At 43.1% G+C, this 27,454-nt stretch overlaps 1 protein-coding gene and 1 pseudogene across 2 annotated transcripts; both read right to left on the reverse strand.

Moving 5' to 3' along the window:
• LOC128118608 (amine sulfotransferase-like) overlaps positions 1-6,343 on the reverse strand; it is a 57,616-nt pseudogene extending 51,273 nt beyond the window's left edge.
• On the reverse strand, positions 5,367-26,978 carry Rwdd1 (RWD domain containing 1). 2 transcript variants are annotated; one of them, XM_052751353.1, is made up of 7 exons: positions 26,746-26,978; positions 17,654-17,719; positions 13,819-13,949; positions 10,606-10,749; positions 9,827-9,959; positions 9,313-9,375; positions 5,367-6,484 (listed from the first exon to the last, which is right to left on the reverse strand). In XM_052751353.1, exons 1-7 carry the CDS (start codon positions 26,816-26,818, stop codon positions 6,363-6,365), a joined length of 732 nt encoding a protein of 243 aa, XP_052607313.1. In that variant the 5' UTR covers positions 26,819-26,978; the 3' UTR covers positions 5,367-6,362. The 2 variants fall into 2 exon arrangements, with proteins under 2 accessions (XP_052607313.1, XP_052607314.1); XM_052751354.1 differs by lacking the exon at positions 26,746-26,978 and adding an exon at positions 25,643-25,762.
• Between the last annotated feature and the right edge of the window lie 476 nt (positions 26,979-27,454).

Below are 27,454 nucleotides of genomic sequence, written 5' to 3' on the forward strand. Positions count from 1 at the left end.
AAACAGAAAAGAATTATATCCTAAGAAATTAGATGTGAAAGCAGACAATGAACTTGATTCAAGACTTTATAGTATCTAGTAGCAGTTTACATAAACTGTAACAAGCATGCAGTATGGACTGGTTGGCATGTATTTCTTAGGAGACATCTTTCCACAGTTCAGCTGCAGTGATAGGTGTGTATCACTAATACTGTGCAGAACGAACCTAGGAGGGGTAGATATACACTCATTATACACACAAAATCAATACCTAGTAGGCAACTGCCTGAACAAAGATGTTAATAGAGCTGCTACTTCACCCCACGCACACATTTTTTACTGAGCTGGCCTTATTTAATTCTAGAGCTAATTTTTAGTTCTGAAAATAAAGCTGTAGTATATTTCTCATCACAGTACTTATAGAATCACACACACACACACACACTTTATTGCAACCAAAGATTAAGTAAACACTACTCTACTATCACCAGGAGTCATAGTTAATATAGTTGGTTACTCCAAGGCAGTGTTCATACTGAATTCTTGCTCCCCAGGATGGTAACTCAGACAGCTGTTACCTCTCCGATCTTCTCCTGCACTGTGCAAGAGTTCTGACTAAGGCACTGCAGAGTCCTTAGGATTCAGAATTTTGCAGATGTACCAGGAGGGCTCAGCTATGTCAGCAGAACTTTCTGGTGTATTCAGGTAAACAATATCCTCGAGGTCTTCAGACATTTGTTTCTGCTCAGCCCCTATATCCTCTCTATACAACAGATGAAGGCTGACTGTTCCTTCAGACCCTGACAGGGTCAGCAGATGCTTGTGTGCTTGCTGCTGAGACAGGAGACTGCCCAATTCTTGTTCCAATCTTTTCTATTCCAAGAACTGACTTGGTTGGCCTGTTGAAAAAAGTGTCTCTCTATGTCTTGTTCTCTTTTGTTCATCAGACTATCCAGTGGACCACTTATCACCACAGGAGTTACTACCGAATTAAGAGCCAGGTAATAGTAAAGAAAAAACGTTGACTAAACCAGTGTTATAAATACTAGTTAAAGCCACCACTAATCATGATAATGGGATTAGGGGCAACCATGGTAGTGGTAGTTGTAGATGATGAGTTCCATGGCTATCAAGGCATACCATTTGACATTGCAGTAAACATCATGGTTCTTGAACTAACTGTGATGGCAACGGCAGAACCAATCTTAGCTGCAGACAAACTCAATATAGACTACAAGGTAAGTGTGCAGGCCTCTGAGACTGCAGAACACTAAAAAGAGTAGACCCATACCCTGACCTTCTCCATCAGGGAAGAAGTCCTGGATGGACAGCTGCTAGACTCCAGCAGCCTGCTTTAAGTCATGGTGTTAGGTGTTTTAGATTGGGTGTTGCTGTGGGATAATGCTTTTGTACACTGGTTTAATAAGACACTGATTGGCCAGTAGCCAAGCAGGAAGTATAGGCTGAATAAGCAGTCAAGGAGAATTCTGGGAAGAGGAAGGGTTGGGTCAGGAGATGCCAGCCCACCATCCAGGGAGCAGCATGTAATGGCACACAGGTAAAGCCATGGAACACGTGGCGACATATAGATTAACAGAAATGGGCTGAGTTTAAGTGTAAGGGCTAGCCTGAGCTAATGGCCAAGCAGTTTTAATTAATATAAGCCTCTGTGTGTTTACTTGGGTCTGAGCGCCTGTGGACTAGGCGGGATACAGGAAAACTTCCAACTATAGGGTATAACTTGGAAACAGACTGGGAACTATTTTAGGGAGGGAACATCTATGAGAAAGTAGAGGTAGTGCCACTGAGCAAGGCAGAGGTCAATGAGACAGAGGCCACGGTTGATCAGTTGGATACCCAGGACATCTCCATTCTGTTCCTCAGAGTTATTCAAAATTGGGGCTTTGCAGCTACAGACAGGGATGAAGGGCAAGAGTTGTGCCAAGTGCAGCTGAAGGAAGAGTGCAGCCCCTCTGCTCAGCTCCGTGTTTGTCTAGGTTGGTTGGTTTTTGATACAATACTGACAAAAAAAACCTTACTTCTTTATGGTAATTCAAGGTAAAGACCTGTGGAAATTTTCACTGCTAAGTACCCATCTTAGGGCAGTTGATCAGCTTTTTCTTTTGAATTCTGTAAGTATGTGTGGTGGGGGTGAGTTCAGGATCTCCAATGGTCAGACGAGGGTGGCAGACTCTCTCAAGCTGGATACAGGTGAGCTGCTGCAAGTGGGTGCTGGGAACTGAACTCAGGTCCTCTGGAAGAGCAAACAAGAGTTCTTAACCACTGAGCCTTCTTTACAGCCTTCAGTTTGTTTTTTTTTTTAAATGAATTACTCATTCTCTTCCTCTTCCAGAAGAAACTAAGGATCAGACATTGGGTAACTTCATCTTGCTCCAAGAGCTGGTGTTCCAACTCTAGAGGTCATTAGTCCAGTTCTCACCATTTTCCACCACGAGACAACTATGTTTCATTTAAAAAAAAAAAACCTTTGCATGTGTATAGTGTGTATTATGTTGTAGAATATTATTTTAACTGTGTAAAGGTGTGTTACATTGTTTCTGTTGCCTTTGCTCATGATGCAAACATGTGTTACATTTGTTTGATTAAATAAAATTAACCTGGAATCGGGAGGCTGAGTCAGCAAATAGCTGACAGGAAGTGGTAGGGAGGAGCTAAGTGTAGCGAGGGTTCTTTGGTGAGGGCTGAACAGAAGGACAGCCCATTTTTCGGGAGACATGAACAAGGAGAGGTGAGCTACTTGCTCTTCAGCCTGTCTGAGCTAGCAGGATTCCACCTCAACCTTTGAATCCTGAGTTCTATAGAAGGATCGAGATTTAGATAGTTTCCTTTAGGAGCCATGATGGAGAAGGTGCCTGAGGGAACAGAATTCCCACCTAGCTGTGGTGGTGTGGCCCAACTGCTGCTGGTAGCTGTGGAGTTGCAACTGCCGGTTGGGGCAGCAGCTGCTTAAGGTGCAGCCACTGTATTGAATGCAAAACAACAGTATTATACGTATGTGCATGTTCATTGGGCATGTGAATGCCACAGCACATGTGTGGAAGTCAGAGGACAATCATGGGTGTTAGTCATCACCTCTACACTGAGAATTCCATAAAATTAGCTGGTAACAGCAAATGACTTTGAAATGCAAAAACCACCCAGCGATCACTTTCTACTTTCCCACCACTGATTCTGCTGTTGCTGTTAAATCTAGATAGTGTCAGTGTTCTGGTATATCATGAAGTAGTTTTGAAGCTCTTCTTTTTGTTCATATTTTAGTCTTAACCTTTTTAAGAAAAAGTTAAAATTTCAAAGATATCCTGATTATAGTGAATTCCACTGCATATTTGTTTCTCTAAGATTTTTTGTCTAAGATTCAAAAGCCTGATGTTCTATACAAAGAATTTCCAATGAAAATACTTTGTCTTTGTGCAAAAAGACAAAATCAAGAATAGTAACACAAAGAAGTGTCCAACAGAACACGCCTCTCCCCAGTTCTGGCCGACTCCTTTAGAAACAGCACTAACTACTTCTCCTAACTTGCTATTTTTGCAAGGCCATGCTTTTCCAATAGTATTTCTCAGTCTGCCTCTCTTACTCTGTCTACTTCCTTTTCTACCTACCTCTCCTTTGGTTCAGTATTCCTGAAATAATTACCTCGAAACTTAATGGCGTTTAACATTGACGGTTCAGGACCATGGACAGTGCCACGGTGACATCCTGTAATGGGGGCCAACTGAAAAGTTAGTGCATCATTAAACACATTTGTTGTGGTGCCTAAAAGTGGGTAAGGTTCCAGTCACAATAGCAAACTCCTGCATTATTTTGCTTCACCGACTGGAAAACCATTAACACTACCACAAAGGACAAATGGCTCATAGTAGTCCAGTGATTACTCAACGGCTCTTTTAAGTGACTGTCCCCAGTAAACAACTGGAGAGCAAATCTGGGTGTTTTAAAACTGCACATTTACAGTGTCAATGCAATTACCAAAGGTTGGGTCAAGGATGAGAAGTGAATGTAACTTCGTCATTCTCACTGGAGAATACAAAATTAGTTCTAGATATAAAATGAAAATTAGCATAGGACATTTTTCTTTGATGATAAAAACACAACGTCCTTTGATGAGTGTGTCTTCACAATTGAACAATCCCTTTGGCCATCTTCTGATACTAGTGAACTGACAAAGAGGTCACGTGAACTTTCGCCTGAAAAGCAGCACCCTGACGACTCACTGTCTTGTTAGCAGTCAGTGTCTGCTGCTCTAACAGCGGCTGAGCGGCACACAAGCTAATGCCACCCACCTGTACACACGCTGCACGTGCCACTGCTTCTGAAAAGCTTTCCCCACAGTGAATGGCTTCTTCCCGTTACTCAGTGTAAATGGTGATCATCCCGACACGTACTCCTGCCTTGTTCTACTCTCTACACAGACTAGTTATTTAAAGACAAACGTGTCAAGTGATGCCAGGTAGCTCACCTCCCTTCTATCTGCAGCTTGTAGCCGCAGCAATGGGTAACACAACACACAGTAACAACCCATAGTCATCTGACTTCTAGAAACTCATCTTTGGCTGCTTGACACACAGTTTGTGAAGTATAATGAGCTCTTCTGTTCAGTGAGATGACACTGACCCTTCCTTTTAGTTGGACCTCAACTGGACAATGTTCAAGTAACCCTTTACATGCTGCCTCAGATCACCACTTCCTCAACTTACCCTGAGGAGTCTTGCTGGCAAAGAGCATGAAGGGATGAGGACTCAGGAGCCTTCTTCAAGGATGTGGGTGGAAATAGAAAGCTGATTTGAACTCTTAAGAGAATTCTCATTCTTCCCATAAGTCATACAGTGCTCTTATGTGTGGGTCCAGACATGAATTCACCTTTTCATTCTACTAATACTGTTATATCACTTGGCACAAATAGAAAAAACAAACAAGTTTTCCCACATGAAAGTGGTCACATACTGCTTCCAATGCCACTGGTCGGGCTGCTGCACAAGTGGAATCATAGGCTCATTCCTAGAATATAAATCCAACTGTGACTTACATTCGTGTGACAAATCTTGTGTCATGAGAACTAGCCAGGTTGTCTTCGGATCAATCGCTTTTCCCCAGAGTCTGGAATGACCAAGGTGGAAACCCACTTCAGTACCAAACAAAACACCTAACAGTCTTGTAGAGCACGGGAAGGGAGAGGGACACCGTGGCACATCCAGGGCGGGGACCTGACCTTGGCAAGGATTCTTTGTTGCTTTGCTAACCTTAACTGAACAGCTTCTTCCAGGTTCTTACTCACATAACACAAACTTTTGGCTCTCTCTGCATAGAAATGCTGAGTTATTGCTGCCAGCTGGGAGCAAGGCCAACCAAAATATTCTCAAAAAGTATTAAATTCCATGATAGTTTTATTATAAACAGTTTGATTTTACTCCTAAGTCTCACTCCTAAACTATCTGTGAGATCAATACTCCGTTTGTGGGTCCACAACAGACATATTTTTGCTACTTGGACTAGCACAAGTGATTTCCACTAGTCAAGTCAACCTTCTAAAACGGTAGTGAACGGACAGCTTCCTGGAAGCCTGGCTCTCCTACCTGATGCCCCCCAAACGACCTCAATTTAAATGAAGACGACATCCCATACACATGTATCTGGATGTATTTCTCACCAGTAACGAAGTCCCAATAGACCCTCTGGACTAGTTAACTGGCAGGGAACACACTAATCCTGGTAGGACACACCAACACCGCAGTGCTCAATCGGGAATGTATGTTAGAATACCCATAGAACTGCTGTAACAAGACAACTATTTTTAGATCAGATTGGGACCCAGTTTGTGGATCTAAGCGGAGAAGTGCCCAGGGGTGCATGCCTCAAAGCCCTCCAATTCTGACTCAAATACTGCCACCATTATAATAAAGTCTATTTATTCCTCCCTCCATGATATTTGAGCTCCTAATTTTGTTAAGACTCAAAATTATTGTGCTTTATTATTGTTACTGTTGTATTCACTGGAATCTTCTTGTAAGACACTTGGAACCCAAACTAACCACGGACTCCAACATAAAAACCCTGAGTTACTCCAATTCTTCATTTGTAAACCCACACATGTACAGCAGCAGCCTATGTGTTACGAGGGAGGGCTCTCTCCATCACTAAATGATTTTAAATATCTAAACTGTTCATCAATAAGAGGAAGTAAACATTTTATATTTGAAATTTTATGGGCAGTTTATTAAGTTCAATGTTGAAAGCTATCAGAAGAATATTCTCCTGAAAAATATGGTTTTTTCTTAGAAAAAAATGAAAGGAAGATCCAAACCCTCTCAGCATAGCCACAGATGCTGTGGCAGTCATGCCTCTCTGGAGTCAGGGACAGTCTGTTAGTCTGAGGAGTCGCTCCCTGGGGCCACAGGATTGTAGTCGGGATCGTCCTCAGCATCCTCCAGTTCCAAGTCATCCATTTCCTGGAACAAGGACTCATCCACCTCCACGTTGTTCCCGGCTGTGAAAAGCAAGACAGTCTCGCCTTACACTCCAGAACACACAACCACGGTGTAGGGGGTGAGTGGTTCTCCCAGGCTCCTGGTGCAAATCTTTCCTAAGTTCATCAGCAGAGACTCTGACAACACAAGAGCAACTGCAGTCTTCATGTTCATCGTGTAAAGTCTTGCTGTTTTAAAAAGAAGGCTCACAGAACACTTCAATGTAGCATGTTAGAGTAGAAAACAAGACTCACTGTCTTCTACACAGTGGACCATCACCGAGCCCAGCCCCCCAGATCATCTATCTCATCTAGTAGTGGCAGATACACATATCAACAAGCTCTGCTGCAATTCTTAACTTTCTGTCGGATAGTTGTATGCTTGCCTAGTTCCCTTTACATACAACAGAGGGCAAAGGCTCTAATGTGGAACCCTATGAGAGGCACTGGCCAGGCTCTGCCTCTGCATCACCACCCTGAGACGGCCTGAGGGAGATACAGTAGGATCCACAGCACTCCCCAATCTGCACAAACGTTATCTTCCTTCCCTCTCGGAGTCTAGCTTACTGACATTCAATCCATAAGACTAGAGAGAGCCATGAGCAGTTCAGAACTAAAACTGTAATGCTCCAAGTCCAGGTCGAAGAATAACTGACTAAGGAGGGGCGAGAGCTTCTCAAATGCCTTCAGGGAACACCTAACTCCACCAAGAATGAAGCGATTCTAGACGTCTAGAAAAGACAGAAGAAAAAGTAAGATCTTCATACTTCTAACAAGAAGACAAGATTCTTGAGAGAAAATACCTGGAGGTAACACAGGCAAGGCCAGGCTGAGAGACACTGTCGAGTCTTTTTTCCCCTAGCGAAGAACTTTAAAGTTTTACGATTAAATAGGAGTTTCACCTTCTCAGAAACAGAGCAGTAACTAGAGACTACTGAAGGTCCTGAGAAAGAGAAAGAGATTCAGAGGCTGGAGAGATGGTAAGGGCACTGGCTGCTCTTCCAGAGGACCCAGATTCAATCCTCAGCACCCACATTGTAGCTTACAGCCATCTGTAACTCCAGTTCCAGCAGATGTGGTGGCCTCTTCTGGCCTCCATGGCAACTAAGCACACATGCAGTGCACACACATACACGCTGTCAAACACTCATACACACAAAATAAACATATCTTTTTAAAAAAGGAGAGAGGTTCAGAGAAATGATTTAGGAGGCTACAATAAAAGTTCAGGCAGAAACAATAGAACCTTCAAATAAGAGGAAGAGATTGCTGGGAGACATTTCCACAGTAGACTTGGCAGGTCTCTTTGGGAAATCCAGAGATAAAGAGCTACCCTGACCTAAGAGAAGAAGAAAGGAGTCAAGAACAAGTGAAGCCAAGCACGTTGGAGCACACTGCTAATTCCAGCACTTGAGGTGCAGAGGCAGGAGGATCTCTCCAAGTTCAAGGCTCATCTACAGAGCAAGTTCCAAGCCAGTCACTGCTATACAGTGGGACACTATGAAAGGGAGGGAGGGAGAGAGGGAGAGAGGAGAGAGGGAGGGAGAGAAGGAGGGGAGAGGAGGGAGGGAGGGAAGGAGGAAGGGAAGGAGGGGTAATGATATTAAAGTTCCTAAAGCACAAGAGAATGAGATGAGGCTTTGGGGAGCTGGAATTCCTCAGCAAAACCAGAGAGAACACCCTACTGAATTTCTGCCTTTTATTGTTTTGGCTTGTCTGAGAGAGTCTCACCCTGTAGCCTAGACAGGCCTGTAACTCACAGTGCAGAATAGTATGGCCTCAAACTTGGGCAATTTGGTTCAGTCTCCAAGTACACAGATTACAGGTGGTAAGCTACCATGCCCAGCTTTGGGTTTTGTTTTCAAGACCATAAAAATAGAAACCTTGACCTATCTGCTAGAGAAGGTAATAATATACATTTGAGGGGGAAAAAATATCGAGGGCTGCCAGTGTAGCTCAAGGACAGCATTTACTTGCATGCATACGGCCTGGGGTTCAGTTCTTAACACCACAAAGAAAGGAACAGGGTGAGTGCCAGTAAGCCCCTGTGAGGTCTAGAAGAATGGTTTAGCAGTGAGCCCCATTAACAGTGCCTACCCTTCTCCAGCAGATAACCCAGGGCATGTCTGAGAAGCCAAACCAAGACAACTCCAAATGACAGGGCAGACGTGAGAGAAGGTTAAAGAGACCTACAACCCTAAGAAAGTGCGACTGTGACCAGGTGTGACTAAGCATGGCGGCCAGTCTGAAAGCACAAAGAGGCCAACAGCTGTGCGAGGCAGGCAGTGGTCCGTGCTACCCTCTGCTGGGCACCGTGGAAGGAAGGAAGGAAGGAAGGAAGGAAGGAAGGAAGGAAGGACAGTCCTACAAGCATCTGTGGATGGATGGGCAGCTGGAAATGCAGAAAGAACAGAGGAGGTAAGGGAGGAGCACAGGACAAGATGCCCCTACAACTGCACACACCGGAAGAAGGGCCGGCTGCCCAGCAGAGGATGCTGGGAGTTCCACACCCGAGGCTCCTCTAAACCCAGAGCAGATCGTGGATTCAGTTCTCCAACGTCTGATACAGACTTGTGAGGAAAATGTCACCTGAGCTATGCTGTCCCAGTTTTCCAGCTGACAAAGGCTCGTGTATTAAAACTGCCACCCTGAGAACTCTGAAGTCATCAGAAAACTTAAAAACACACATTGCTATACAATTTAAACATTTAGATAGAGTATAAAAATTGATTATCTATTAGAACTTATCTTCAAAATGCCATTTTTAACAGGTTTGACAGGATAAATTTCCTCTCCATAGATTAAAAGACGACACGTTACACCCACAAGGAAGTCTAACAGTATCTTACCGTCCTCCAGGAACTGGATATCAGATGTGTCAAGATTATGATCTGTTTCAAATAACTGTTTCCCTAAAAGAAATAAATATGCTTAATTCAAATGGCACAGCATCCCTTCATCCCCTGCAATCACTTCAAAGGGTAAGAGCTCAATAAAACAAATCTGAACATCTGTATTTCCGGGAATTTCAATAATTTTATGAATTTTGCAGTAGCTTAGAAGTTAAGACCTGTATTCACACTAAAACAGAAAAAATGAAAAACCTAGGTTCCTCGGGCCTGGAAAACTATGGGTTTGATTCTCGCACTCTGAAGTCTTTTGATCCTCAATATTCTTATTCTAGGATCCAGAAAACAAATCCAGATTCACCAACAGAAAACAAAGAGACAGCACACACAGTAACTATGACTTGTGTGTGAAGAGATGCATGCTTGCTATGGCAATCTGTCCTGACCACCTTTGCTGTCAGGGAATGGCAGAGGGTGCAGGGTGAAGGAGTAACTACGCCAGAGGCAGCCATACCACTTAGTTTATTTTTCCCGGCTTGTTCTTCTTCTTTCATCCGTTTCTTTTTAATTTCCAGGAGTTCTGCATCAAACTTGGCCTTCCAACTCAAGAAATTCTCAATCGTAACAGGAGTGCCATGGAACAGTTTCTTAGAAAAGAAATAAAATAAAAATAAAGATACAGGCATCCTGTCAATGAGGCAGTAATTTAACAAATAAAGCCAAGTGGTTTTGTCTTTTAGATATACACAACCACGAAGGTGAAGAACATTACTCATTTAATTTAACTAGTTCTCTTTAGTTTCAGCAGCTTACTCTGCAGAAGTCAAATTTTAAAAATATTCTTCTTCTAAAAATTAAAAAATAAAGATACTATGCAATGTACTTCCTGTACTCGTCATAGTTATTTATTATTAAGAAAGTTTTTGGTTGTATTATGTTTTGGATACACATCAACTCACAACACTGCCATCACTTTTTTACTTTACTCAGAGCTTGGCGTTGGTCTCTGTATAATTAGCAGCTCACTGTGCTAGGGCTTGACAGTTCAATACTACACACCAGCGGCTCAAATGATTTACAATTCTTGGTCTCACATGAGTGAGCTTTACCAGTCTGTCACTTGTTACTCACAATATGTCACCAACCAAAATTTCACTCGTAGTAAAATTTACTTATTAGTTTCACTATTGTGATTTCCAAAAGCAGGTTGCTAAAATTATCAGAAAAAAGAAAAGAAATATCAAACAAGTCAACAAAGAGATGTGAAGAAAATGAAAAGATTTTCAAGTATACCTTCTCTGCTTCTTCTGCTTCCTTTTCTTTCTGTTTCTTTTCTTCCTCTCTTCTGGTTTTTATCTGATCGACAATCTCATTTAACTTTTCCTGAACGGCTGTCACAAGAGTGAAGATCATCACCATGCCAAGATTTTCCTCAGCCTGTATGAAACAAAGAGCGGTGTCGAGAAACATACTCCTCAGGAAACAAAAGCTGCCCAAAGAACCAAAGTTTAGTATAATAACTAAACCCCATGTTTAGAACATGATTCCTCATTCAGTTATACTATATAGTTGGATAAGCGAACATTTGAAATTTGAGTATAGAGCCAGAAGTTGTAGCCTGTAAATCCCAGCACTTGTGAGACGGAAACAAAGGATCAGAAATTCTTGGCTACATATGTGGTGGTATTGTGTTCCCCAAAATATTGTGCACCCTAATAAACTTATCTGGGGTCAGAGACAGAACAGCCACTAGATACAAAGGCTAGAAAATGGTGGCACTCACACCTTTAATCCTAGCACTCCAGAGGTAGAAATCCCTCTGGATTTGTGAGTTCAAGGCCACATTGGAAACGGCCAAGCATGGTGACACACGCCTTTAATCCCAGAAAGTGAGCCTTGAATCCCAGGGAGTGGTGGTAGAAAGCAGAAAGATATATAAGGCGTGAGGACCAGAAACTAGAAGCATTTGGCTGGTTAAGCATTTGGCCTGGTTAAGCATTCAGGCTTCCAGCAGCAGTTCAGCTGAGACCCATTCTGGATGCGGACTCAGAGGCCTCCAGTCTGAGGAAACAAGACCAGCTGAGGATCCGGCGAGGTGAGGTAGCTGTGGCTTGTTCTGGTTCTCTGATCTTCCGGTTCACCCCATTACCTGGCTCAGGTTTGATTTTATTAATAAGAACTTTTAAGACTCCTGCTACATACATAGGGAGTTCAAGGCCACCCTGGGCTACATGTGCCCTTGTCTTTAATGACTAAGACATAGTCACAGGAAACAAGGAGGTATTGTTGTTATAAAATCTGACAATATAGACTTCAAACCAAAACTAGTGGGAAAGATAAAAAGGGGTCATTTCTTAATGATTAAGAGGATTTCAAGAGGACATTATGATTCTAAGCATGTATGTCCAGAACACGGATGGGTACAAGCAATTTTATAAAAGCAAATACTACTAGATGTAACAACATAGACTAATCCCAGCACCACAGAGTAGATGACTTCAATAGCCAAAAAGAGTTTTGAGCTGCCGTGTGGGTGCTAAGAACCAAACCCACGTTCTCTGCAAGAGCAGCAAGTACTCTTAACTGCTGACCCACCTCACCAGCCCCCTTCTCTTTCTGTTGATTAGTTTGGCTAAGTGTCTATCTTGTTTATCTTTTCAAAGATCCAATTCTTGTTTTGTTGATTCTCTGCATTTTGTTGTTGTTTGTTTGTTTTCACTTCATTTATTGTGGCCCTACATGTAATGATTTCTTTCAGTCTACCGATTTGGGGTTTGGGTTCTTCGGTTTCTATAGCTTTGAGGTATCTTTAAGTTATTTGAGATCTTGCTTATTTCTTAATGTAGATAAAGCTATAAACTTCCTTCTTAGGACTGTTCTCACATTCTATAGGGTCTGGTATGTTGTGTTTTCATTTTCATTTGTTTCTAGGAATGTTTTTATTTCCCTCTTGACTTCTTCAAGGGCCTATTAATCACTCAATAGTGTATTGTTTAATCTCTATGCATTTGTGTGTGCTCTAGAGTTTCTCTTGCTGGAATTATTTCAGTTTTCCGGTATATTCTGAGACTTCATCTGTGTGCTAATGTATGATCTGTTTTAGAGAAAGTTCCATGGGATGCTAAGAAAATGCATATTCTTCAGTTTTGGATAGAATGTTATATAGATATCCTTTAAGTCCATTTGATCTATGATATCATCTAATTTAAATATTTCTCTGTAACTCCAGCTCCAGGGGGTCCAGTGCCCACTGCTGGTTTTCATAGGCACAGGTATACACACAGTGCAAATACATACATACAGTGTAGTACTATAAACCTGGTCTAAAGCCCATGACTGGGGAGGTCACAGATCCTAATGGAGAGCCTACTCAGCTAAAGTTAAACAGTCTTCTAAGTATTTATGTTTGTACTTATAGATCAATGCTGTTCCCAATCTTAGAGAGAATCATAACTGCCCAAAGTGCTGAAAATAAGTGACTGCTGACTCCTCATCTCTAAATGGCACATGTATATCAGCCCACTCTATCAAAGTTCAGGGACCATCATGGAAAAAGGTGTGGAAAGAGTAGGAGCCAGAGGATAGGGAGGTGTTCTGTGTCTTCTGAATGACATGCCATTGAGCTCATGAACTCACGACAGCTGTAGAGACATACACAAAATCTGTACTAGATCAAACCTGTCAAAATTCCAACATTGAAGGTAGAGGACACAAGGCCCTACCCTCAGCTGAGGAGCTATGGGCAGCTGATAACTTCTACGGGAAGGAGTCCTTTTCCTTCGGGGTATGGCCAATGGTGGCTTGCCCATGCTCCCGTGAACAGCCCCTAGCCAGGTGACTAGATAACGCTAACTGGTCTTCGTGAGCTCTTTAAAGGAAGGGCTAGAGAGATGGTTCAGTGAGGTTAAAAGCAAACTGCTCTTTCAGAAGACCAGAGTGCAGTTCCACGCCCCTGCATCAGACAGTCACAACTGCCTGTAACTCCAGCTCCAGGGGAACCCAACACCTCTGCGGGCACCTGCACCCCACGCACAGGGACACACATACATATACACAATTAAAAATAAATCTTTAAAACAACAAAAAAGGAAGACCAGGATGTGAAGGTGGAAGGGGTTTTGTTAAGAGAGGGTCTGGGGTAGCATTATATACATGCATGAAATGCTCCAAGAATAAAAATCTTGTCTTTCTTAAAGATGCTTTGTGGTTGTGTATCATGAATTCTGACTGGTCAATGTACTATTTACATACATTTAAAAACATTTTCTAGCCGCGCGGTGGTGGCGCACGCCTTTAATCCCAGCACTCGGGAGGCTGAGCCAGGCGGATCTCTGTGAGTTCGAGGCCAGCCTGGTCTCCAAATCGAGTTCCAGGAAAGGCGCAAAGCTACACAGAGAAACCCTGTCTCGAAAAAACCAAAAAAAAAAAAAAAAAAAAATTTTCTAACCAACATTTAATACTAAGGCCAATAAAATATGCTACTATAAAGCAAAATTATTTCCTTACCTGCAATGCCAGTAATTTTAAAATGTCTGAGACATCATTATCTTCTAGATTTTCCTGGGAGAATATTTCATAAAGGGGAGCTTCATCAGGGTATTTTTCACTATATGTAAACTTGAGAGTAGTCTGGACAGCTAAGGCACAAGATAAAAGTTTAATGGAAATACATTAAAAATATAAAAAAAAAAATTAGTGTTTCTACTGAGTCAATAATTTATAAAATCAGTAAAAAGCAGTACCATAGAATTACTAATTTAAACAACAACCTCAAAGAGATGAGTGAAACAGATCAAAGGAAAGGCAGAAATCCCTTCCTGCCTACGAAACATATTTACCACCTAGCAGCATTTAACTATACTGTATTTCAGAGGACAGACAATATCATTTTGTAAAAAATCCTGGCAAACAACACTTAAGTGAAAATAATATTAGCATTTTGTTTTGTTTGTTTTTTGAGACAGGGTTTCTTTGTGCAGCCTTGGCTGTCCTGGAACTAGCTCTGTAGACCAGGCTGCCCTAGAACTAGTCTCAGACTCAGACTTTACTAGACGAAGTTCCTGACTGCGGAGGACTTAGCAGTAGACTGATTCATATTCAAATACGCGCAGTGATAGCAGAATATTGATAACTGGGTGGCTAGGTGACACATTTTTACACTGGGCAGGTTGAGAGGTTAGCTAGGAATATTTCAGCTAGACTCATCTACACTAACAGTCTTAACTTTATGCCATTTAAAGTGCAATTCTCATGAGCACACTAGGGCAAGATAAACGCTGCGGCCCAGCACATGGGCGCTCTGGTCCATGAACAGTATGAAGGCAGTCAAAAATGATAACCCTCTGTAATTCAACCTATGATCTTTTATTTAGAGTTTATCATTCCTGTTATTCACCTTTTTATTATTAAAGCCTAGGTGCTCTGGTCCATGAACAGTATGAAGGCAGTCAAAAATGATAACCCTGTGTAATTCAACCTATGATCTTTAATTTAGAGTTCATCATTCCTGTTATTCACCTTTTTATTATTAAAGCCTAGCAATTAACAAATATATTTCTTTGCTCTGTAAGAGGGGGTGTGCCACAAAGCACATGTGGAGATCAGAGAACTCACAGACGTTGACTTCCTCACCATGTAGGTTCTGAGAATCAAACTCAGGTTGTGAGACTTGGCAGCAAGTACCTTTTCCCACTGATCAGCCAGCCCCATAACGCACTAATTAAGATGAAATAATTCAAGTCCATGTTGCTCTCAACTAGAAGGCCAAAGCCTACAGGACTGATACTGTTTTAATTTTCATGTTAAATTTCAATAAGTATTTGTATGGGCCTCTTGTGGTGGTACAACTTTATAAGCTGAGCACTCAAGGGGCTGACCTATGCGGATCATGAATTCCAGAACAGCCGCTGGGAATTTTTTTTAATATTAATCAAATTAGATAATTTTTTAAAGCACTATAATGATCCAAAGCTGGGAACACAGGCAGCTCAGTGGCAGAGTGCTGCCTGTGTGTTCAAGGCCTTCATTCAATTGGAGTACTGTAAAATAAAAAAGCACTTGAGAGGCAGGCACAGGCAGAGGGGCTGAGTGTGCAAGGCTACCCTGGGTTATACAGGGAGATCCCATGAGACCTAGATGCAAAGTTTCGTGTGCACTAGGTAAATTTTTAACACTGTGCTACAGTCCTCAGCCAATAACAACAAATAAAAACCAATAACTGCCAAGAGATTAAAATCACAAAAAGTAAATTTAACACATAAAATTCACCACAGTCGGCATATTAGTATTTTTACCTCTACTCACTGGAGTTCTAGAATTTATTGTTTTCATGTTCATTAACCCGAGAATATTTTTAAAGACACAGTGTAAACAACTGCAATGAATTTTATCTTGCAGATACATTAAAACGCACTTAACTATTTTAAGTAGTTAAATTTGTTGTTTGTTTTTAAGTAGGTATTCTTGTTGCTACTGTGTGTGTTATAGTTTCACTGCCTAGCTCAGGCTGACCTTGAATTGAAAATTGCCATGCCTCAGTCTCCTAAATGATGGGACTATAAGCGTGTATTACTATACCTACTAAAAAGCGTAAGCTTAAAAAAAAAAAACAAACCAAAACTTACTGCTTCTACTATAAGCAATACCAGGTATCCATTATAGAAAAGACATATCTACAATCTCAAACCTAACAGGTACATCATTCCAATTCCCTCAATATTAAAAATAAGCAAACTTCCTTAAGTATGTCACCATTTACTGGCTAAGACAGAACCAGTATGATTATTATGATTATTATAACATCCCATGTATCATTTACTTTCCTTACAATAATATCCTGTAAGTAGAAGTGCACAGAGGGTTATTTTCTTATATCCCTTGTTCCATGATCTAACAAGGTTAATTCTTCAGTCGCTGCTCCATGATGACACATGTAAGTTTCTACATCCCTTGCTCCACAATCTAACAAGGGTAAATTTTTACATCCCCTGCTCCATGACCTAACAGCTATCCTGTACTAATCTAAACTCAAAACAGCATATTTCTCTACTTGCCAACACTGAAAACCTACTGGATAAGATGAAATATCTTCGTTTTAATTTGCCTTAAGTACTAGTGACTAGTTTTTTAAGTAATCATTTATAACTCCATGTCTAGAAACTATGCATCAATTTCCTGTCTACTCTTTTACTAATCGGTTCATTAAGATGAAGTATAGGCCCAGAACTCAGGAGGCAGAGGCAGCAGATCTCTGTGAGTTCGAGGCCAGCCTGGTCTACAGAGTGAGTTCCAGGACAGCCAGGGTTGTTACATAAAGAAACCCTGTCTTGGAAAAAAAATTAAAAACAATAAAGTAAAATGAAGTATAGGAACAAAAACAGCATGACCTAGGTACTGTTTTAAACACAGTTAAAAAGCATTTCTCAAATTAAGGATGAACTGCTCACAACTACTATTACAGGAGTGTTATTAGCTCCCAACGAAGGTACTGTTCAGAATATGGGAATGATCTCCAGAAAGGTTAATAAGAAAATTAAATTCTGTCTCAGTGAGCGCTGCCATGCCATTCTGCATACATACATAACATACTGGTTTCACATTGCCAACTGATGCTGAAGAGTTGCGGGGACAGGGTGAGAGCAATATTTATTTGGAACTTTAATATACTAACATTGTAGCAACTTACCTATAAAAGTACAGAAAGAGTAACTTTTCATTGAGATTGCAAAATATCTCAATGTGAAACTCATTTTCCATAACATAACAGTTTTCAAGTGATACCACTAAAACTGACTGATTCTTCCTGACAGAACTTGTTACCACCTGAGAAAAACATTCTGGAGACTGTCAACTTATATGTAACTTTCAAAATTATTAACTGACTTAGACCAAAAATAGATAACCTTCATATTCTCACTAAATTTAACTTATTAGCTTACTAGTTTTAAAGCTGTTTTATTTAGGGGGGAGGGAGACAAGGATAAGCAGATAGGTGCACATCCCGCCTGTTTATAACAGCAAATGCTCAATAAATAATCTACTCTTCCAAAGAAAAGAGCAGCATTTGAAAGGTCGTAGTCACTTGACAAATGCTCTGAACAAAAATCTCCACCTTCTCTTCATCTGCTGTACTATCAACCTAAATTCTTCATTTTTAAACACCAAGCATACGGGCCAGACTACACAGCCTGGACTGCCTCTGTCCCCAGGAGTCACACCTCCACAGTAAACACGGGCTTCAAACACAGCAGTAGTGGCGCCTCAGCACCTCCACCCCTGCGACGCCCTGCACAATGGCTGCAGAAGGAGCCCAGAAAAAGCAGAGGAATTTCATCGTGCTTACTTTCGTCATTTTCTCCAGCCTCTGACGTCACAGTAATGGTGAAGCTGGGTGGATTTTCTGATAATACTGCAAGAAAATATACACAGCAGTTATTAGGATGCTTCCTACAGCAGACACTCCCAGAGGTTTACTGCTGCTCAGCACTAGAAATTCATACCTCACCTGTGTTTTCATTTCAACCAATACAGACTAACAGAACACTGAAATGAGAAAGCCATCATTTCAATCGAGAGTAATCTTTTTTTTTAAAAAAAAAATTTATTTATTTATTATGTATATAGTGTGCTGTGGATGATTGATTGATAAATAAGACACTGATTGGCCAAGGACAGAAAGTGAATCAGATATATTTTGGAATTACCAAAATAGGATAGATAATGAATTATTTTCTCTGAATTTGTCAAATGCGAATGGACTAGACATTGTTTAGGTATTTATTGTTTGTATATATGGCATATAGTTATTGTACTTTTGTATATAGTTTTTCTTACATTAGTTATAACTTTTTCCTTTTTATTAAAATAGAAAAAGGGAAATATGGTGATATTTTATTTGTACTGAAATGTGATTTTACTTGTATGTTAATAAATAAAGTTGCCTGGGGGTCAGAGCTAATAGCAAGCCATAGCAGAAGCCGGGCGGTGGTGGCGCACGCCTTTAATCCCAGCACTTGAGAGGCAGAGCTATGCAGATCTCTGTGTGTTCACAGCATGGAGACACACGCCTTCAATCTCAATACCAACCACAGAAGACCTAGAGGTCTGTATAGACAGGCAGTGACGAGGAGTTTGGGTTTACAACCAATGAGAAGGCAAAACAAAAAGTCAATAAAAAGACGGACACACAGGAAGTAGGTCTCTTTGCTGAGGGGAAGGACAGCAGCAGCAGTGAAGGGTAAGAAACGGTTTTTAGCTCTTAGCTATTGCTCTGACCTCTTGGGCTCTCAACTCTGCAATTGGCTCTGTGTTTCTTATTTAATAAGACTGTTCATCTATAATAGTGTTATGCCTACATGCCAGAAGATGGCACCAGATCAAATTATAGATGGTTGTGAGCCACCATGTGGTTGCTGGGAATTGAACTCAGGACCTTTGGACGAACAGTCAGTGTACTTAACCTCTGAGCCATCTCTCCAGCCCCGAGAGTAATCTTAATCTGCAAAGAAGTACCTTTAGTTAAACAACTCTATAATCAATTATTAGATCATTTATATTTTATTCCAAAATCTACCAGTACATGAAATGCATTCCAAAAACATCCCAAACAGAATGGTAAACAAAACCTTTGGCATGTTTTTTGCCAGCCACTACCCACTGATATATCCATGTTATGATGGCTTATTATATTGTTATTGTCTATATGTTTAAGTGAAGTCAAATCTAATCTTTCCAAAAGTCTGGGTCTTTACCATCTTTCATACAATTAGAAAAGAAGTTAGGTAAGAAGCTAAACATCAAATTACTTAAAACTTATGAAATCAGACATGTAAGTCAACATTTACATAGGCAAGGAAGCTTCAGAGATCACTTTAGAACATGTCTAATAACATCTGTCGATCATCTACTCTCACACAAGAGTATAATAAAATCCTTGAGGAACCCCAAATCAGTGCCCAGCGGGGTCTGGAAAGGGAGCAAATACTGACTTAATGACGAAATAGAAAAGGTAACAAAGGAAACACTAAACCAAGTGAGAAGTAACCAGGAAGCCTCTAACTGCAGGGGTGGTGTGGTGACAACGTCTAAGCTTTGCTCCGCCCCTGGGAAGCATGGCCTCTAGGTTGGCAGCAGCTGTGTGAGAGCTCTGGAAGAGCACAGATCACTCAAGAAGCCGCTGTGGAGACTGCATGGCTTCAAACTGCCCAGGCACGTTCTGAAGCCACCACAGACATGTGTTATCAGTAATGTTTTTAAGATGGAGAGCCTCATTGTGACTCGGGTTTAAAACACAATGATGAGCTGGGCGGTGGTGGTGCACGCCTTCAATCTCAGCACTCGGGAGGCAGAGCCAGGCGGATCTCTATGAGTTTGAGGACAGCCTGGTCTACAGAGTGAGTTCCAGGAAAGGCGCAAAGCTACACAGAGAAACCCTGTCTCGAAAAAACAAACAAACAAAAAACAAAAACAAAAAAACCACAATGATGCCCAAAAGATGAAGTACTCTCCCTGGACTCAAACTGTCTATCACAGTCTCAGACAATACACCCCTTGCTGAAAAGGCATTGAAAGCTTCTTAAAAGCTCCCAAATAGGTTATTACCAATTTTAAATGTTTATTACAATACATTATGTATGTTTCATTATTCTTTCTTAGCATTAACGTTAATATCACGAAATGTAAATACTGTGACACAGAAATAAATGACAAACCAACCAACAAGGACTCCAGGAGGCTATTAGCCTAACAAACACAGCCTGATGACTGAGCACCACAGTATACTTGTGCTGTGCCATGCAGTTTAACAAAAATCCTTTAAATCCAATGCCAAGATCATGGGTTTATACTCTTAATACAGTCCACCTAATTTAAGATACTAAATTAAAAATAATTTACCTTATATACCACTAAAAAAGATGCCAACTAAACCATGATACGTAAGTTCTTATGTTAATCATTTTCAAATATACGACATGCGTCTCAGAAACAGTTACATCCACCGTCACCTCAAGGCCACAGATGAGGACACTGAACAGCAGAGCTCTCACATAAATTACCTCCATGTAGCTCTGCAGTTGTAAGTGGTAGTACTAAATAAACCACACAGGGCTTCGTTTTAAAAGGAAAAGAACATTTCCAGCTGATGAATTTCAGGACTGTTATTTGAATGAGGCTGAAAGCCATGAATGGCACATTAGGAAGTAAAGGGGAAGGAGGGGGATGTGTGTGAGGGTGGTGGATCACAATGGCTGGGAAGGTGAACTGTTGTCAACCGTGGGATGGACAGACGTAAGTGGAGCAGTGCAAGGACAGTTCACAGTGCAAGCCTCGACAGGAACAGCTTCAGCAGCTGGAACCGTGTCTCTGCACAGGACAGTGCATCTAGAGAGTACACAGGATAGGAGGCAGACGGAACCAGGCAGCTTATACAAGCAATCAGGCAAGGCTAATGAGGTCCTGAACTAGGATGGGAGCCATGGGAACAGCAGGAAATTGAGCTGACAGCTGGAGCGGGCAGCTGCGGATATGGTGCCACTAAACCAAACAGGAGTGCAGAAGGAATCGGACGTGCTATGTTTGAATAGAGGGAGACCTGCAGGGAGGAGTGGGCAATCAAAAACAAGCCAACAGGAGAACCAATAAGGGTTCAGTTCAATCTGGATCTTCCGGTAATAGCTGAAGCTATCAGACCAAGGAGATCCTTAGAATTAGATAATGAGAGCATTAGAGACACATGATAAAAGACAAAGGCCAACAATTTAGAGAAAAAAGTGAGAGGGAAAAAAAAAACTGCCAGAGAGTAAAAGCGGCAGCCACAGCAGAGAGTAACAAACCATAAAGAAGCAGCATTACTCAAATCACAGGACAGGCGTCTCAGGGTGGAGGATAGCCCCGTTCTCCCACCCCACCCCACCCCATCTCTGCTCCACTTCCTAGCATGGAGGTTTTATCACACTACCTGCTTTTAAAAGCAGTTTTCAGGACAGTCTGGTGGCACCTGCCTGCAATCCCAGTGTTTAGGAGGTGGAGGGAGGACAGTCAGGAATGCAAGGATGTCCTCAGCCACAGAGGGCACTGGGGGCTAGCCTGAGCTATGTGAGGACCTGACAAAGGTAGGGAGGGTGGCAAACAACAAAAACTAAGAGCAGCTCTCTATCTGTCCTCAGAGAGTTAGGAGAGATGGGGCTACACAGTCCACACACTAGAAACCCTAGTCCTGGTGAAAACACCAGTCTCTATAGTATGCACTGTACAGTTTGTGCACGGAGGACCGACTGACAGATCAGATGGAACCCCGACAGGGCCGTCAGTCATCTGGTTCCTGCTCCCCTGTTAGTGCTCTCTCCTTTCCTCATTTCCCACTTCTGACTTCAGGCTCTAGCAATGCCATCACTTGTATTCAGCACAGTGTGTCTGCTGCAGAATGTTTAACTAGGCAAAGATGTATTACATATGTTTATGCTGCATTTGTTTAAGATGTGCTGCTTTGCCTGCCGAAGGCACCCGATTGGTCTAATAAAAAGCTGAATGGCCAATAGTTAGGCAGTAGAGGGATGAGGGGGCTGGCAGGCAGAGAGAAGTCGCGGAGGAGGAATCTAGCCTCGAGAGGAGAGAGAGAGAGAGAGAGAGAGAGAGAGAGAGAGAGAGAGAGAGAGAGGGAGGGAGGGAGGGAGGGAGGGAGGGAGGGAGGGAGGGAGGGAGGGAGGGAGGGAGGGAGGGAGAACAAGAAGGAGAGAACAAGGGAGAAAGAGTAGAAAGAGGGGGACTCCTGGGGCCAGCAGCCAGACATGAGCAGGACAGACAGAATGAAAGGTAAAGAGCCCCGAGGCAAAATGGAGATGCAGAGAAACAGGTTAAATCAAACTGTAAGCGCTAGTGGGACAAGCATAAACTAAGGCCAAGCGTTCATAAGTAATCATAAGTCTCCATAAGTCTCCGTGTCATGATTTGGGAGCTGGTGGTGGCCAGAGTCCTGCTTCTGCACATGACGTCCCTGGGAAAGACTGTTTCCCTAGTTCCACTTAGCTCATCACCTCTGTCTTCCAAAACTCTCCTTCCCTACTTCCCTAGAAGACTGGGTTCTTTAATGTGTAACTAACAAATACTTAGTAAATGAAGATGCCAAAGGGACACAGAGAGGCCAGCAACAATGACACCGAACAGCTAACCTCCGACAAGACTAGGGAGGAAAGGCGGAGCGAAAGAAGAAAAACTACCAATCCACGAGAAACCACAAGAGCCCTGTAAGGGCTGGGAACAAAAAACACGGGACCACAAAGGTCACAGAGGCGGGAATCTACCTGGCATTTCTAAGGTGTGCTGATGTCCACATGCAGCAGAAAATCATTAGCTAATGCACACAGAGAAGGATGAGGCCCCGTTACCAGAAGGAGCAGCAACTCACACTGTCTGTTTCTAATAAAGAATATCTTAAGCTCACTGAACTGTTATGAAGTATTTACATTTACATTACTTCCCATCAAACACTTGAAGAAATCCAGGCTTGCAAAGGACACCACACCGAGCTGCCACTTTAAAGAGGGGGGGAAAGGAAAATAAAGGCTAAGAAAGAGAAATGCCAGAAAATTCTATATGATGAGGTAAGTTCCTGCTACAAAAATGAAGACAGATATGCCTTCTGACAGCTACCAGGAAATTTCCTTAAAAAACAGCTAGCTTCCCACCCTAACCCACCCTCAATCCTTTATCTATGCTGCTGCTGCTGCTGCTACCAACTTGACCAAGACTGTGAGACCACACCTTAAGGATAAAAAGTCCAGACGCCCCTTCCTGAAGGAACTTTCCTGAATGGGTGCTGCCATGAGACTTTTACATACAATAAAAACAAACTTTTACTTCTAAAACCTAATTTTATTTAGGTTGTCTGTCACAGCTGAATCTAAAATAAATAAATAATAAAAATAAATAAAATAAAATGAGGGGAATCAGGAGATAGTGCCAATGTGGGAATGGGAAAATTACTCAATGGTATTTGCAAAAATTAACAATCCCTAAATTCTGTTTTGTTCAACATGAGATTTCACCATGAAACCCAGGCAGGCCTGGAATGTCCAATCCTCCTGACTCAGGCTTCCAAGTGCTTGGATTATATGCATGTAGCACACCTGGTGGGTTCCTGAGTTCTGCTGATGGAGCAATCCAATTCTAATGCACTGCTTGCTCCAATGCACGGCTGTGGGTCAGGATAAGCCATGGGTGCTGATGGAGCAATCCCATTTTAATGCACTGCTTGCTCCAATGCACAGCTGTGGGTTAGGATAAGCCGCGGGTGCCAGACTTCTACCGCTGTGAAAAGATCACAATACTTTTGAAGTTTATTGTTGTGTATGTGTGTGTGTGTGTGTGTGTGTGTGTGTGTGTGTGTGTGTGTGTGTGCTTATGTGTGTGTGGTGTACGCACGTGTGTGGTGTGTAGTGTGCAGAGTGTGCGTGTGTCCCAGGTGTGAAGAAACCTGCAGAGACAAGAAGGGATGTTGGATCCCAAGAGCTGGAGTTACAGGCAGGTGTGGAGCATCTGATATGGGTTCCTAGACACTGCAGAGGTGTTCTTAACCCCTGAGCATCTCTCCAGCCCAAGATCAAAATACTTTTGAGAAAAGTAGTGGGTTTCTGGGCATAGTGGAAGGAATTAATGAACAATCAGAGGAGATGCTAGGTGATACAGAGAACATGAAATAGATGGAATTGAGGATTTTGTTTAAAATATAATGGAGATAATGTCTAAAAGCTATGCCAACAGGCTATATACAAACAATGTTGGTTCCTCTCTCTCTCTCTCTCTCTCTCTCTCTCTCTCTCTCTCTCTCTCTCTCTCTCTCTCTCACACACACACACACACACACACACACACACACACACACACACACACACACACACACACATACAAAACCCAGAAAGCTCCTATTAAAATAGGTTCTTTGCTTGATAGGGGGTACCTAACCTTTGAGAAAGTATTTCTCAAAAAGTCTTCCACAACACACTCTGCTCTTCCTTTATGATACCGCCGTAACTACTGAGTGCTAATGACTTCTATCAAATGAGAGTGACAGAAGAAATACAGGATTACGTCCGCTCTTGGTAAAGCCAACAGAATTAAGGGAACTTGGTTTTGGTTAACTGAAGGTCAACCACTGACTTCCAAAAACCTCCCCCACTATCATATATTCTAATACAGAAATGGAAATAACTAACTTCTACCAGCTGAGCAGATCCTTGTCAAGTGAGGCACCACTGATGGAGAATAGTATCAAGAGTCTATTTATACTTTGCAAAGCTACTTGTTAGGAGGGTGGGTCAAAGTGCAGCCAAGCTACAGAACAGGCAAAAGGAAGAAACTGTAGTGTGGTGATGGTTCACAACAAACGCAACACTGGACCAAAGGGTCATCGCAAATGTAACAGCAGCAGACTCTAAGTTTCAGCGAGGTCCATGGGCCAGAAGTTGCCTTTCTGGTAACACACAAGGTCAGGTGTTCCTAACAAATGCTTCTCTCCTAGTTCACAAATATCCATTACAGAGAGGATAGGGTGAGGCAGGGTGAGATCCAATTCCTTCACCAGATGGAGCATTTGCCAAATCTAGTACTAAATGTGATTCAAAATGAAGTGAGAAATCTGCAAACTAGTGTTCTTGACAAACCGACACAGGGTAACTTTCTTAAACCTAAATGTAAGTATGGAAACATAAATCCAACAAGCCACAAAACAGACCTTAGAAATCCTCACAATTTCCAAGATCAAGCACAGAAATATTTTATTTCAAAGTCCTACCATTTCCCTAAAAGGTTTCATAAGAAAATGATCAAAAGCAATGCAAAAATCCCTAACAGGTATAAATCAAGATGTTTTATTTATTGCAAAATGTGTATGGATGCTAACAGGAATTACAAGCAGGCTCAATTGGTAACTATGGAAGCGTTGAATGCATCAAAATAGTCACAAATTGTTATCTATTACCCTGGCTCAGGCTCCTCAGGCACTTACGCATCTGACAAGAATTTCAAATACTACAGTTATTGGGATCTAGTAAAATTTGACACAATACTGCTGTAGGACTTACAGTATATCACCTTGTAAGACGCATATGCACAGTATTTAGCAAAGGGTACCTTTACATCAAAGACAAATTAAGAATGTTGTACACCGCATGCATTTTTGCTTCTGCCTACAAAAGGTTCGTGCCTGTTATATTTCGAAAGTACTAGAAAGGTCTAAACATCATGATTAAGACTATCTGACAACTGACCCTATTTTAGTTTGACATCGACATATAAGCAAGGATAGAGAAGGGAGCCGGACTCCATACACACTCACCCAGGTAACGACACTCTCAAACCCCTCTTCACTCATCCCCTTAACATGCTCAGCACAGCTGTATTGCTGGTGAGAGAACATGAACACCACAGGAGCTACACAGGGGTAGTTGAGAGACATCTGCCTGTTGGCAAAGCAGAACAAAATTTGCTACCATTGCAAGCGGTTGATCAAAAGGTGAAGCCAAGAAAAAAACTAAACAATGAGAAGGTGGGTTTGGAGTTCAGGAGTTAAAGCAATACCCCTTAGGCTCTTAATCCAGACAATCACTTACAACACTGGGAAGGGCTGTGGAATGTAAATCCCACCAACCTGGAGCCTACACTACGCATTCAAACTGGCTTCACCTTGACGGCTCTCCAATCTTGAAAAACCATAGACAGGTTATCCACGAAAACATAGGCTCACGCAGAAGAATTCTCCTAATGAATTAATTTCTCACACGTTTTCCCTTAGCCCAAATCTGCTCTTCCTTCACCTTAGCTGGAGCTGGATCCCAAACCTAAGTCTGCAGGGTGAAAGAACAGAGAAGAACTGGGGACCTCTGGCAGGAGGACCCAGAGCACAAGCCACTTGCCTTCCTGAGCCTCCAGAACCTCGGCGGAGTCTCAGACACCGTGCAATCTTAACACCTAAGATCCACGGCAGCCACATCGTACAGCAGGCATTCTGCAGAATGCCCGATCATTCTTATACTTAAATAAAATAGACAAGCCCGAGTGCTCTGCTCTCAAAACTCAGCATGTCAACCACCACTGCAGGAAAAACAGCTGCTACTTCATAAGAGGGTAAAACGAGGAGAGAGAGGGGAAAAAAAAAAAAAAAAAAAGACACTCGGCGGCGCAGGCGAAACTCATCGCACTCCGAGAGTTTCTTTCCTCGTGCTTCAGTGAATCTCGGGTGGCTGCGGTTACGTGAAACCAAAGCGCTCGGGATCGACTCCAGGGCCTCCGCCGGGCCACCCGGACCTTCAGACCTCAGGACAGGGGAGAAGGGAGCCGGCAGGGTGCTGGGAACGGGCTGGGGAGCCTGGGCAGAGGGGCGGCAGGGAGGGCCGCGCGGCCCCGGCCTCCGCCCCAGCGCGGGCGGCGGCCCAAAGTCACCTGTGAAGGAGTCGGGATAGATGGACTCCAGGGCCTCCAACTCGTTGCGTTGCTCCTCGCCGTAATCTGTCATCGTGGCCCGCGCTGCGGCCCGTGCATCGGCGCGACACCCTGGCGGCAGGCTGCAGCGGACACCGCGGCCGCCGGCTGCCGGGCGGGCGCACGCGCAGAGTCCGGGTGGGGGAAAGGACGGGACCCACGCCTGGCCCCGGCCTGCAGAGCTGGTGGTGGGGGGGGGGGAAACCTCCCGAGCGATGCCTGCGTCGGAGTTCGACTCGTCGTGCCTGGAGTGCGGGCCGCTGATTGGTTGCCTGCCCACGGCCGCTCGGGATTGGCTGGAGCGTGCCGGCAGCCGGTCGGGCGTTCCGGAAGGCCGGCCAGGGCCTGCCGCTGGGCCGTGCGGGCCTTGGGATGGAGATGCCCGGCGGAGCGGCATCCTCATTCTGCGCTCGAGAAGTCTGGCCTGGAAGTCTGGGTCTCGCGTAGGGCGCGGTGGCGTCACCGAGGGCGGGGCTTGGAGGTCCGCCGGCTTCCGCCTTTCCGGGTTCCCAGCCCACCAGGTCCTGGGCCCGAGCAGCTTGGGGTCCGCGGCTGGCCGGATTCTGGGGTCACTCGAGGCTCAGATCAGGGCGGACTCTTGTAAGCCGAGCTGGGAGGTCTGGGGAGCCGCGGGGCGCGTCCGGGTTCGGCCCGGGCTGCTGGGGAAGCA

This window comes from Peromyscus californicus, unplaced genomic scaffold (assembly GCF_007827085.1).
Source record: "Peromyscus californicus insignis strain IS unplaced genomic scaffold, ASM782708v3 Scaffold_22__1_contigs__length_63687245, whole genome shotgun sequence".
Taxonomy (NCBI): domain Eukaryota; kingdom Metazoa; phylum Chordata; class Mammalia; order Rodentia; family Cricetidae; genus Peromyscus; species Peromyscus californicus.

What these genes read in the sequence shown, in the direction of transcription:
- Rwdd1 (XM_052751353.1), bottom strand. Translation starts at nt 26,818, where the DNA reads ATGACAGATTACGGCGAGGAGCAACGCAACGAGTTGGAGGCCCTGGAG. An exon ending in CTATCCCGACTCCTTCACAG is followed by an intron (nt 17,720 to 26,745) that starts GTGACTTTGGGC and finishes ATTTTCTTGCAG; the next exon opens with TATTATCAGAAAATCCACCC. An exon ending in GGCTGGAGAAAATGACGAAA is followed by an intron (nt 13,950 to 17,653) that starts GTAAGCACGATG and finishes CTTGTGCCTTAG; the next exon opens with CTGTCCAGACTACTCTCAAG.